The following is a 14,835-nucleotide window of genomic DNA, read 5'->3' on the forward strand; positions in this document are numbered from 1 at the left end:
TCAGCAGTCAGTTTGGTTCTCTCCTGATCTACAGGAGAACCTTGAAACTAGCGAGCACGAAAGCTACAGACCAAAGTTAGCGATCTAGCATGCTATGAATCAATATCGGCAGGTAGCTCAATGAATCTAACTTGCATGCTAAGATATTCATGATATAAGTAATGCCAAACCATGACTCTTCTTAGACCACAGTCCCTGCAACTGGTCGATCAAATATTACAATACACACCAGGTTTGTGAGGCAATCTGTGCTCAGTTTTGACTGTTTTTTGAGTGTTTTCTTACTTTTAGACTGGACGACTAGTCAAAGTTTCAACTTCCATTGAAACATCAGGGAAATGAATTGTTAAAAAAATCCCTAACATGTACCCTTCTATTTCAACAAATGGTCAGTGTGAGTCCCCACTGACTCCAAGAGCATTTGACATATGTCAAGACTCACTGGTTAGATAATAGTTAGACATTCTATTTACAACTCGTGTATTTTTTCTTCCCACCTGCAGCTCTGAAGAGATCCTTCGACATCGAAGATGTGGATGACATACCATCCTTCTCCTCAGCTTCACCCATCTCCACCCCCGTTTCTCCCTCGTCCTCCCATTTCTTCCTCCACCACAACAAAGCCAGTGAGGAGCTTGGAGGAGGTGGCCAGTCCCCATCATTAGCCTACAACAACAACAACAACAACAGCCTGGGCTCCACTGCCCACCACTCCCGCATCAGCCTCAGTTCCATTCCCAGCCCAGGGCTCAAATCCCGTGGTGTAGTCAGCAGCCGGTCTTTCAACCGAGGAACCATGAACAAGTCGGCCATCCACAACAACGGATCCGCTGTGACCAGAGCTGCATCCTTCCAGAACAGGCTAAACCCCAACGGTTACTCCATTTTGTCTGGGCCAGGCAGTGACAACGACAGCCTTCACAGCTCCACGTCCAGCCTGGAGTACTCTGGGGGAGGTGGGAGTGCCCTCCCTCTTACTAAGCTGGGGTCATATCGCAGCCCTCCATCTCAGGGGGAGTACCACCGAACCCAGCCCCAGCTCCCACAACAGCACCGAGAGGGAGGTGCCAACTTGGGAAACAACCCTAACTTGAAGACGTTTTCCTCCCATGGGAGTGTTTTCCACTCCGAGATGGACCAGGGGCCAGGGATGATGCTGGGTGTAACAGAGCATCGGGGGGTGAACCATGGCTCCATGCCCAGCCTAGACCTCCAAAGTTGTGATGGAGGGGGAGGAATGGTCAGTATGCAAAGAGGCGGAGGTGGAGGCAGGATGTCTCCGGGGTTAAGGTATGCCAATGCTAATGCAAACTGGAATGCTCGTCTTCATAATGCCAGTTCCTTTGGGGAAGAGAACTACTGTGGCCCAAAAAACCACTACCAACTGCTAGGGACCCAGGTCCTCAAGGCTCCCCTGCCCAAGGCCAAAGAGACTTTACGTCTTAACAAGTTTCCCTTGGATCTGGACAGCTTGGTAAGCAGCCCCTCAACCAATTCTCCCACCAAGATTCAAGGACGATCCCTAAACCCCAACCCCCCCATCCCTCCACCAAGGACCACAGGAGGCCTCCAACACCACACCAGTTCACCATCCACCTCGGCCAGCCCTTCAGCCTCTCTAAGCAGCCTGGACGGTGCCACTGACACCCCTCCCCTCTCCCTCCACCATCCCTTTTTGCCTTTCTCCCCACGTTCTGTAACTCTTTTTGAGGGTTATATCCCTGTCCCAGAGATGATTTGCTCCCCAGTGCCCCTTTCTCCTACCCGGAGCCCCCAGCAGAAGATTTTCTCTGGGCCCCAAGTTGTTCAGGTGGTCCCCAAACTGCCTAATCCTTCCAGCCCCTCAAGCCCCAGAGCCATTTGGCCTGTGGAGGATGGCCCTGGTGATGCCAGAGATAGTGTAGGCTCAATCTTACAGAGGATTGCTTCCTTCTCCCAGCATGCTGTTACTGATACCACCCCAGCAGCTGTGACCCAGTCCCCTACAGCCCAAAGCAATGGTGGGTTGTCATCTGAATTTGGGTGTCCAGCTGTGACCATGCTCATGCCCACATGGAAAGAGGGAAAGAAGAAACAAAAAGGTAAGATGTTTTAATGGAGTGCTTAAATTGCGCTATAATTTATAACCATAAATGATTTCAGGCATGTCTGTCATCAGAAACAGAGGGCAGGAAGGTGGTGGCTAAACATCAAAACAGTGAAATAGGATCAAGGGCATTCATGAGTCATCTGTGTGTGTGTGTGTGTTTATTGTGTAGTCTGTATTTCCTTGTTGTAAACATTGCAACATGCAACATCTGTCCCTTTTTTACGACCACCGTCATGCCAAGACCACTACACGCATTGTAAACACTGATTTAATTCATACAAGCTGCCGTCATATTAACCAGATCACAGTGAGATGTGCAATATGTTCACACTCTAGTCTGTTCATTGTGGTAAACTCTTGTCGGCAGTAGAAACCACTGCAAACAGTGTGTTTACATGCACTTAAGTAAACAGGTTACTTCTCGCTTTCTGCTGTATCTTTCGTAAAAGTCGTGTAGTTACAGGTTTCTGTACATCAGAATCCATGATATATGACAGATAGATATTACATTTGTGAGAATAACATTCTGTTGTTCAATTCAATTCAATTCAATTTATTTTGTATGTTTATTTGGCCTCAGAGGGCTTTACAATCTGTACACATGCGACATCCTCTGACCTTTGACCCTCACATCAGAACAGGAAAAACTCCCCCAAAAAAACCTTTAACAGGGAGAAAAAAAAGCAACCTTTGGGAGAGCAACAGGGGAGGATCCTCTATCAGGATGGACAGAAGTGTGATAGATGGCATGTGTACAGAACACAACATTGTGTTGTGCCATAAACCGTAAAGCAGCTTCCTGTGTTATAAAACAAGGCATCGCTGAAAATACAACCTACACCAGTATAAATGCATGAACTAGAAACCATGGGTGGTGACTACTCCTTGTTTTCTGAGAACGTAATGAGGAAATGTTGTGAATCAATGTATGTGGCAAGTCGAAAGACATGTTGCTACTGGATGTCGCAGTACAATGTTGACGCAGTACAGAGGATGCTAGAAGCTCTTCTCAGGCCCTGTTCACATGGCATCAACATGCCTCTGGGCTGATCTGAAGTGGACAGCTCTACGTACAGCTGTGAATGCAGCCAGGACACATTGAGGTCTGATCACTCACGTCACATTCAGAGGTGGTCTGAGCAGCATATGGCCTCATGCCTTCAGCAGTGCAGTTCAAGCACCAGACGGACGGATTAGAGCCGTCCGCTTGTGATGGGATCAGCCAAGACGCATGTTAATGCCACTTTGAACAGGGCCCTCGTGCTAATTCTCCATGTTTACAGTATTTATACTCCTGTTATTATGCTACTACAGTTTTTACTGATATGAAATACTGCACAGAGAAAGTATCAGCTTTGGTAGCAAAACACTGATACACAATTCTAGGTTCTGTTGTGTGTGTGTGTGTGTGTGTGTGTGTGTGTGTGTGTGTGTGTGTGTGTGTGTGTGTGTGTGTGTGTGTGCGTGTGTGTGTGTTTGTTAAACAGACAAAGGTCTGTTCAACAAATGATGACAGGGAACTTTTGTAGGAAGACAAGTCAAGGTTAGCAGATGAGCCTGGTTTCCTGTTGTATTGAGCTTCATCACACACACACACACACACACACACAGACACACGCAGCAATACACAAACCAACACGAATATTATATTTTTACCACTACACCTGCATATTTTCCCTATTTTCATTGTGTTAGTTGCTCCTCATGCAGAACAAACTTGTGTCCATGCGTTGAGTGTCTTTGTGTTAAAAGCCACTGAGCTATTTTTAGTCGGCCTCCTCTCAGCTGGCTCCTGCTTCTTGTAAAAACAAAGTCTGTGTCTCAGCGCCACATTTACAGGAAACATGTCACAATGAATACCGTTATATTGGAGGTCAAACGCCTCCCTGTTCGTGTTGTCGGTGGCGGGGGAGCTGGGAGGTCAGAGGATGGTCAGTGAGCACAGTACACAATTTTGTCAACTAAACTACAGCTTGTTCGTTTGTGATTCAGGACGTATGTCACTAAGTGTAAAAGGGTGATTTTAATAATGCACGCGTTCAGATGAAGTTAGACTGAATGTATACATACTTAACTTGACTCCTTTGACGAATCATAGGGTTGGCGGTTCCATCCCCAGCTCCTCCCGTCCACATTTCACAGTCTCCTTGGACAATAACCCCAAATTATTCCCCCAAATACTCATTGTACAGCACGTAAACCATATTAGACCTCCTTGACCTCCATGCAAACCATTTGTACCTCTTTAACATGTCAGTTACATGGATGGACGTGATGTCCTGTCTTGTTCCAATCCCAGTTTGATTCAGTCTGATGATGTTTACACGAGAATCTTGTCCATTGCAGATTCAAAAACTCGAGCGTGAGTGGTTTAACACACAGGGGACATCTGTTTCAAGGCGCCTGGTGGGGTTTCCCCCTCGCCTCCTTTACTCTCATCAGAGAATTAGTCAACGGCAGCAACAGAAAGTGTGCTGATCCAGCGGGATGTCGGGGCAGTCCCCCTCACTATCGCCTCTCCAGGTACAAGTGGTACACGACAGGATGGGGCGGGGCTAGCTGGTTAGCGTGCTGCGTGCTCATATCAGCAGACATGCAACACAATACAAAACTCTAAACTCGTCACAAACTGTTGATAATCTGAACTCATTTGTTGAATGTTCGAAACGTTCTGGACAGATCTGCACCCTTCAGGGGAATACAACCTCCACTTTTCAAAGAAATCTTTGTTGCATATATTTGGGCCAGTTGCAGCTCGGAGCACATGTGAACCTCCCTGCTGTCATCAGTGTTACCTCTGTAATACCAGGCTTATGTGCGGTAGTGGGCGTTCACAGTGGAATGATTGTTTTGCTCTATCCAGTGCTTTACTCAGATCCTTTGTTTACCATAAAAAAACAAAAGAAGGGCCCTTCTCCTCGACTCCCTTCCTCTGTTCTCAGAGGAATATGGAGAGGAAAAGTACATCCAGACAGTAGAGGAAAGCAACACCGAGAAAAGACAAAACTTGTGTTCAGAAGAAGAGAATCCTGTTTGATGGTATCAGTGGATGCTGTTCATCATGGTGTGCTGAATACAGACCGCTGTTGTTCCCCCAGAGATTATCTCCCTGTTCATATCTCTCCCATCTCCTCCACCTTGGGAAAGCGTTCTTATCTCCCCTTCCATTCTCCACCTTTGCTCGACCTCATCCCTAAGTCAGTCCTACTTTATGTTACAGGCTGTCTATCAGCCACCATGATACGCATGCTGGTGTCCAAACAGCCTGACATTCCTCTTTGTCTCATTCTATTCCATTCAGTAATTCCGCTCTGCTCTTTGGATCCGTTCGTCTTCTCTGACCTCCTCTCTGTCTGCAGCCATCATGTCCAGGCTTGTCCCCCCCAGCCCTCTCTGTCTCTGATTCAAGCCTTAATGACAGTGATTTAGGGAATGAATTCCTCCCCAGCAGATGTCTAAGCCATCATCCTGTTTCACTCTCCTCCCTTTATCCTCTCTGTCTGAAGGACTTTGATTTATGTTGGCAATTGTTTATGAAAAACAACAACAAAAATAACAACGTTTTCATGATTCATTCAGATTCTACACACCAGTGATTACTCATCTCCTCTGAAGCTTCCTCTCTCCTCGTCTCCTCTGAAGCCTCCTCTCTCCTCTTCTCCTCTGAAACCTCCTCTCTCCTCATCTCCTCTGAAGCTTCCTCTCTCCTCATCTCCTCTGAAGCCTCCTCTCTCCTTGTCTCCTCTGAAGCCTCCTCTCTCCTCTTCTCCTCTGAAGCTTCCTCTCTCCTCATCTCCTCTGAAGCCTCCTCTCTCCTCTTCTCCTCTGAAACCTCCTCTCTCCTCATCTCCTCTGAAGCTTCCTCTCTCCTCATCTCCTCTGAAGCTTCCTCTCTCCTCATCTCTGAAGCTTCCTCTCTCCTCGTCTCCTCTGAAGCCTCCTCTCTCCTCATCTCCTCTGAAGCTTCCTCTCGCCTCATCTCCTCTGAAGCTTCCTCTCTCCTCATCTCCTCTGAAGCTTCCTCTCTCCTCATCTCCTCTGAAGCTTCCTCTCTCCTCGTCTCCTCTGAAGCCTTTTCTCTCCTTGTTTCCTCTGCCGCCTCCTCTCCTAATATTGTCCTCATTAATGATGTATTATTTGATCCACCATCTGCTATTAATCAGAATATACATCTGTATGACCTGTAGATGTCTGCATTCCACCGGTGGCAGTGGTGCAGTCGCCACAGCTGATCTGGTAGAGTCGGCCTGTTTACTTATCTCCGTAGTGAAACCTATATTTAGGGTTTTTTCAGCCTTCGTTCTTGCCTGTTGCGCCGTTGTCATATTTCCTGGGCAACAGGAAACAGTCTGGATGTGTATCCCGGGAATCCCGTTAACAGTCGACTGTAGGGGGCACCGGCAGAGATCTGAAGGGGTTGATGGTTTATGCCTGGCAGTGTTTGGTTAGAATCAGTATTTTCCAATCCACCTTATGGATCCCTGACAGGTTGCATGTTCCAGCACATACAAATCGATGAAAGATCCAGCCTTTCATCAGGGAACCTCCTCTCTGCTGCTGTTTGTTGCTGTTTCAGGCGGCTAGTTTGTACTTCCCTTCAGCTCAGATTGGAGCCCCGCTTCCTGTCCAGTTGTTTGGTTCAAGGCCCTGAAATGTGTTTCCTGCGCCGAATAAGATTAGCTCACCACACACACATACACACACACACACACTCTAACCCAAAACATGCCCCTTGTACAAGTAAGGGTCAGTCAAAATGACCCCACTTTGTAAAATGTCCTCAGAAGAAGTTCCATTGTACATACAGGGATGCACTGAAAGGGGAGTCAGGGAAGCTCAAGGCTCAAACGTGTGAGACAGCAGGAGGCATGTGACATGAGAAGCAGTGAGAGGACACGGGTTCAACAGATGCTGGATCAGAGGCTGACCAGTCATCCAGCAACGCTGTTGACATGTGTATTCATGAACATTGTGTACTGTATGGATGCAGCTCGATTATGATGAGTTATGATGATGCAAGTTTGAGGCAGATTGTTTTAGTTGGGGACAGTTAAACTGGGAGAACTAGAGAGATGATGTTTCGTGTATGTTGAGCTATTCATATCTGTTACATACTCTCATATTGATGTTGGATGTGTTGATGGTTGGTTTGTTTAGGGAGATGATGGGACTTGATTATGACATTCTGTTGTCCCTCGCTGTCTGGTAACCCTTTGAATGGTCATGTCCTTTACAGTCCAGTACATTAGTCACAAAGACGCTCACTGTTAAACCTGTGGCCTTCAGCACTGATACTGATATCGGCCCGATACGGACTCAGACAGCTGGAACGGGTATTGTGACAATGGGGGCGATCTATTCAATTCAGTTCTATGTTCACGTGTGATTATATGGCAGTAGACCGCATATCTGGGGCAGCTAACAACAAACATGTCAGCTGTTTGGAGGTATTTCACAGCTGCTACGCCAAGAAGTTCTACGGCTACTTGTGAAGCCAATGTTTGGAGGCGTGGCAACAAATTATAACAGCCAACAGCTTTCACCAAGTTGTTGCTGCATTTAAAATTCCTGTTAATATTGAAGATTTTTGACCGAGTTGCTAATAATCAATAAAAATTCAGTACATTATCAAACATTATGTAAAACGTAGATTACAAAGTGAGGAAAGGAATGTGTAAGTCTATCGTAAAGTCTCCTTACAGATAAAAGAATGATCCCAAAACACAATGTTTCTGAAAACACATCAATGTTTCAGAAAACACGTCAATATTTCAGAAAACACGTCAATGTTTCAGAAAACACGTCAATGTTTCAGAAAACACGTCAATATTTCAGAAAACACGTCAACACTTCAGAATAACATGCAGTACTTTCACTTAATTTTAGATGACACATACACATGAACTGCCAACAGTCCTGCACAGTTGATTGTATTTGCCCATAGATGGCACTATAGGAGCCTACATTCCACTGGCCACTACTCAGTGGTCATGTGATGACTCGTTTATTTTTGCACAGTTCGTAGTTTGTACGAAAGCCTAACATGCACGTTCTAAACTTCACATTTTATGTCTTTGGAAAAAAAATCAAAGGGTTGTGCAACCTTGAGGGCGCTGTGTCCTGAGTGCCTTCAGTGATCCTGACTAACACGTTTGGAAGTCATCCAGCTGTGTGTGTGTGTGTGTGTGTGGGTACTTATCTTCACATCAACAGGAAACTGTAAAGCTTCAAGGAGCACTCTGAGCAAAGCTTTAGAGCCTGACTCATCTTGAATAGACCCCTCCATCTGTGGAAGACACTTGTTTGTGAGACAACCTCTTTGGTATAATAATGGCTTTGAGTTCAATCTGTACGGAGACATTTACAGGTCAAACTGGCTCCGCTCTGACGTCCACAGCAAACTTAAAGGTGTGATATACGACACTGAGATCATTAATATCTCATCAAACAACGATCATCTCTGTAAAGATCTAGAGGAGTAATGTCTCTCCCTTTCTGTGTGTTGTTATCAGAACTTCTGCTCTCTTTGTTCACATAGCTGGCCGGCTGTATGTCTTTCAGTGCACGTTAGTGCATGTGATGCATCTGATTTTGACCACTGTCTAGGTTTTTTCTAACGAGTCGTCCAACTTTATGAAAGTGCAGGTATCTATTTATCTGTATGTACAGTATCCGATATAAAGTCATAAGTAGTGTAACGCCCGGCAATGTTTTAATAATAATAATGTTTCCTGTCTGGAACAAATATCAATGATATTGATAATGAAATAAGACATTGTGGTGGTTATGAAAGGTAGAAAGAAGGGCTGGCAGCAGTAACACTGCTGTCTGTGTGGACCCCACACGATGCAGCGTCATGCAGCAGCAGTGTGCTTTCTCACCTGTAGTTGGGCTCATTTGGTCCAGACCAGAGAAAACATTGTTGCCTTTTAGTTCTGGTCCGGTTCCTGTTCGCACTGGCTTCTTATCCACCAATAGGAGTCAACATGAAGGCACAGACTGATGGGTAACTCACTGATTGGACAGTTTTGGTGATTGTCATCCTGCATCATCTGGACCCACATGGGGAAATGAAGTTCTGGAAACTGACAGAAGTTTATGCAGTACTTTAATACTTCTGTTGTGTATATTTATGTACTTTTGTGTCACAAAAAGCTTGTGAAGAACTAACTGAGAATGAGCATTGAAGTATTATTAGACTGCAAATCGATGGCATGCTAATAATGACGGGTAAAAGATAAAAATACAATATAATACAAGGTATGTGAAGGACCCTTCAAACACCGCGGGTGAAGCTTTTGTTCCTTTACATTTTATCTGCAGATTAATAAGGAAAGTCCTCTGTTTTGTGTCCGTTCTCCTCAAAGCCTCAAACCTTGACCTCAGACGTCCGCTCCGTAGGTCTGATAACGCCGCTGGACACGCCGCTCACTAAGTACTCCACTAACAGCTGCTTCCTCCGCAAACATGCAGACTTTAACAGGACAACAGCTGCTAGGAAAGACAACAAGGTCAGCAGCACCTGTAATCAGTTGTCCATGTTGAATTAACCTGGTAGTCCATCGGTCATCAAGGCCGTTAATTGTTGTTTATGAGTTTCTGGGAAACGGTCACGTGATAGTGGTGTGACGAATCAGGGAAGGACACGTTGTGACTGCTAAGTTCAGTGTATACGTAGCAAAACATGCTTTTTCAAATGGAAACGGAGTAGTGTGGACATGGCCTGAGTCTCCAGAGGAGCAGAGAGGAGCAGAGAGGAGCAGAGAGCAGGAGACGCTGCTGCTGCGAGCTCTCCTCCTCCCGCTGGAGCTCCAACTGCAGGTCTGCAGAGAAGCCGGACCTGGGTCTGTCCACGGTGGACCGGTCTCTGCTGGAGGATCTGGGTCTGTCCACGGTGGAACGGTCTCTGCTGGAGGACCTGGGTCTGTCCACGGTGGACCGGTCTCTGCTGGAGGACCTGGGTCTGTCCACGGTGGACCGGTCTCTGCTGGAGGACCTGGGTCTGTCCGCGGTGGACCGGTCTCTGCTGGAGGACCTGGGTCTGTCCACGGTGGGCCGGTCTCTGCTGGAGGACCTGAGTCTGTCCACGGTGGACCGGTCTCTGCTGGAGGATCTGGGTCTGTCCGCGGTGGACCGGTCTCTGCTGGAGGATCTGGGTCTGTCCACGGTGGACCGGTCTCTGCTGGAGGATCTGGGTCTGTCCACGGTGGACCGGTCTCTGCTGGAGGACCTGGGTCTGTCCACGGTGGACCGGTCTCTGCTGGAGGACCTGGGTCTGTCCACGGTGGACCGGTCTCTGCTGGAGGATCTGGGTCTGTCCACGGTGGACCGGTCTCTGCTGGAGTCTGAGCTGAAGGAGGTTCTGGTGAACCTGCATGAGTTCATCTGGTTTCACCAGAATCCCGACCCGGTGGCACCGATGACGAGCATCAAGAACAACTCTACAGAAACAGACCATCTTCTCTCTGATGGTCTCTTTACTGATGGAGGTCTGATAGAAGATCAGGACTACACTGCACACACACACACACTGTTAGTATCGGTGTGTATGCTTCCACTGGATGACAAAAGAAAGGAGGATGAGGAGGCATAAAACAATAGAGATGTTAGACAGATGGTTGTGTTCCTCTCTGCCTCAGCAGTCGTGAACCTCCTCCTGACTGTGAGGACATGTAGATAAGAGCTTTGTCAGCCGTGAGGTGCAGCTGCATGTGTACACACTGCTCTCTGTCTGCAGGCTGTTTGCAGTGTGTGTGCTTTCCTCTACATCAGCTCCCTGACCCTCACAGCCCTGCTGTCAATGCTTCTGCACTTTATAATTTGCAAACATGAAATGAGGACTTGTTTTTCACCATCTGGGCGGCTGTGGCTCATCGGTAGAGTGGGTCATCTTTCAATCAGAAGATCGGCGGTGCAATCCCCGGCTCCTCCAGTCCGGTCCTTCCCAAATTGCTCCCGACGTGCCATCAGTCAACGGGTGTGATTGTGCCAATGATATGTAGTGTTGAAGCACTCTTGAGTTGTCGGAAGACTAGAAAGGTGCAAAACAAACACAAGTTAATTTACCATCTTCAATTTTTGGAAAACACTTGGAGAAATACCTGCTTCCACAAAGTGAGCAGAGCCGTACCATGCAGTGGAAACATGGCTTTACACAAATACTGTGGCTGAAAGAATTCACGACAACAATAGTATCGCCATACCCATATAAACATGTTTCAGTTTTTATTGTACGTTTGTTTCTTTTTGTCGAATGGACGAGTCTCAGGGAGGTGGAGAGAGAGTCTGTAACCATAACTGTACATATCAAATCATTTACGAGGCACTGGATTATTTACACAATGTTATCATGTGTATTATTAACAGGATATCAATATTTCATTTTTAAAGTATCGCAGTTAAAGTCGATACTGGAGTATTTGTTTGGAAAAGCTCTCCAAAGGAAGATATTTTACGTGAAGCATGGAAATAGGGTTAGGGTTACTTCTTCAATGAAGAAAGAGATCTTTTTCTATCACTTAACCTAAATGTTGCCATAACATAATCTCTAAAATGTAATGACATGTTGTAATTTGCACTTTTGAACATGTTATTTTTTCTGTATCAATCTTAATGAATGTAATAACTTTGACACTGGTTCTAAGCTTTGAATGAACTTCCGCTGCATTGCTGACTCATGACCTTGAGTTTGGGGCCTGCAGGGAGTGCTGCTGTGCTGCTGTGCCTTTAAACTGGCTGCTCTTTTACTTTGCACCATGACTGATCTAAGATGTGGACATTTTGTTTGCAGAATGAAAAGTTTCAGAGAAGTTGGTAGAGGCCGACAATCAGGAGACACTTGTGAATATTTGTGTGGTTTTTAGGTTTACTCTGTCCCTGACTCAATCAAACACAAGTTAACATTACTCTGAGGCCTACCAAACAAAACACTCTTAATTAAAGCAGCCAATATCCATCTGCGGTCGTTCTGTATTTCTACTAGTGGAGGTCGGCAACCGTCCACACACATTTAGCAGGAAATAAAGCGGTGAGCGACCGGGAGAGGCTGCACAGACAGCTGAGAGACAACGGAGCTGCTGCCCGCTGCAGGACCATGAGTGGCAGTAAGAGAAACTCCTCTGCAGCCTGCAGTGTTTCCATGCAGTCTACTTCATTCTATTCATTTAGCCCTGAGGGGGCCTCTGTCCTTTGACCCTGGCTTTGAATAGGAAAACCCCCCCCCCCCAAACAATCCTGATGATGTTATTGGTATGCCACGTAGTCGTTTATTCAGCAGCTGAGTTTGTGTCGTGTGGGATGAAGGAGTGGGATGTGAATGTGAAGAGTCTGGGAATAATGTGGGTCATAGTAATGCTGTCACCTCTCAGTGGTCAGTTAGCTTAGTTCGGTCTTTATATCAGCTCCAGGTCACTTATGGGAGGACAAAAGAGCAGGAGGCCACACAATGGACCTGTGCTTACATTCATCTCTGAGCTCACATCCATTTATGGTATTTCTGTCCATTTCAAACATACAAAGACATATCTGACAGAACGCTGAGTCATCTACTTTCCTCGCTTCATCCAGCAGAACTAAGGAGGATGGAAAACAAGCTTAACCTTGAGAGGAAAGGTTCACATTTGAGTCTATCTTAAATACTCCCACAGCCATGTGTAGGCCGACAGTGAAACAGTTCTGGTTCCTACAATGCATACAGGCCATTTCTAACAACCTTCCAGTGGACGAGATGGAAGAGAAAATCCACAGACCTTGTTTTGTGGAAGTGTGCAGCCAGAATGAGGCTTCAGTAGTTAGAATTAGATCAATCAAGTGGGAAACTTCAAAAGTTACTTCTTTGATTTGTCTAACTCAGACTACCACGCCCCCATAATTATTTAATTTTTAAGTTATAGTTGTCAGACCCAACTGACGATTGCCCAAAGGGACATAACTTGAGTCCCTTCAGCCCCCCCCCCCCCGAGACATCAGAGACTTTCCACAACTCTTCTCCCCCACACCTGTAAACGGACTGTGGAATGGGTTTCCCTTCATGTGTAATGTGACAAACCCTCAGCCCTACAGTGCTTTTAGCCTCTTTCAGCTTTTTGTTTTAGTTTGACAGCTTGCTAATTCTGCTGTTTTTAACTTGGTTTGCAGCAGCAGCAGAAAGCAAACAGCTGTTGAACCCACTGTACACTACAGGTCACCCACTGTCGACTACAGTACACCCACTATACACTACAGGTCACCCACTGTACACTACAGGTCACCCACTGTCGACTACAGTACACCCACTATACACTACAGGTCACCCACTGTACACTACAGGTCACCCACTGTCGACTACAGTACACCCACTGTACACTACAGGTCACCCACTGTCGACTACAGTACACCCACTATACACTACAGTACACCCACTGTACACTACAGGTCACCCACTGTCGACTACAGTACACCCACTGTACACTACAGGTCACCCACTGTCGACTACAGTACACCCACTATACACTACAGGTCACCCACTGTCGACTACAGTACACCCACTGTACACTACAGGTCACCCACTGTCGACTACAGTACACCCACTGTACACTACAGGTCACCCACTGTCGACTACAGTACACCCACTATACACTACAGGTCACCCACTGTCGACTACAGTACACCCACTGTACACTACAGGTCACCCACTGTCGACTACAGTACACCCACTATACACTACAGGTCACCCACTGTCGACTACAGTACACCCACTATACACTACAGTACACCCACTGTACACTACAGGTCACCCACTATACACTACAGTACACCCACTGTACACTACAGGTCACCCACTGTCGACTACAGTACACCCACTGTACACTACAGGTCACCCACTGTCGACTACAGTACACCCACTATACACTACAGGTCACCCACTGTCGACTACAGTACACCCACTGTACACTACAGGTCACCCACTGTCGACTACAGTACACCCACTGTACACTACAGTGCACCCACTGTACACTACAGGTCACCCACTATACACTACAGTACACCCACTGTACACTACAGTACACCCACTGTACACTACAGGTCACCCACTATACACTACAGTACACCCACTGTACACTACAGTACACCCACTGTACACTACAGGTCACCCACTATACACTACAGGTCACCCACTGTCGACTACAGTACACCCACTATACACTACCGTACACCCACTGTACACTACAGGTCACCCACTATACACTACAGTACACCCACTGTACACTACAGGTCACCCACTGTACACTACAGGTCACCCACTGTACACTACAGGTCACCCACTGTTGGGATCTAAAGGAGCGTGTTTGGGTTATCAGCATTTAAGAAACTGAATTCTTGACATCAATAGAATAACTTGAGGTTTTAAGTTCGAGCACAGGCTACTACATACAGTCTTATCAAATACATATGCACAAGTAATCACAGACGACTGCTCCTTAAAGTATAACAGAGTTTATTAAATCAAAATAATAAATGATCAAATCAATTAATATTGCAACCAACAAACGTTATCACACAAACTTATATGCCTAATACCTAAAGAAAGAATAAAATGGATGAGGGTGTATGTGTGTGTGTGTGTGTGTGTGTGTGTGTGTGTGTGTGTGTGTGTATGGGTGTGTGTGGGTCTGTGGGTGAAAAGGAAGGGGAGTCTTACAGCTATTGCTAAAGACTACAAAGATGGCGGCGTCGAGTGACGCGGGACAAAAGGGGAGGGGCCTAAA

The 14,835-nt window shown here is 46.3% G+C and overlaps 1 protein-coding gene across 1 annotated transcript in view; it reads left to right on the top strand.

The window, feature by feature from the left end:
• Positions 1-14,835, top strand: part of LOC306787342 (uncharacterized protein) — a gene marked incomplete at its 5' end in the record, with an annotated part of 128,583 nt that overhangs the window by 83,462 nt on the left and 30,286 nt on the right. The window contains one exon of the mRNA XM_079282459.1: positions 504-2,081. Coding sequence (XP_079138585.1) covers positions 504-2,081 — 1,578 coding nt within the window. The remainder of the gene's footprint in view (positions 1-503; positions 2,082-14,835) is intronic.

The sequence above is a fragment of the Melanostigma gelatinosum genome (assembly GCF_949748355.1).
Source record: "Melanostigma gelatinosum genome assembly, chromosome: 13".
In the NCBI taxonomy this organism is placed as follows: domain Eukaryota; kingdom Metazoa; phylum Chordata; class Actinopteri; order Perciformes; family Zoarcidae; genus Melanostigma; species Melanostigma gelatinosum.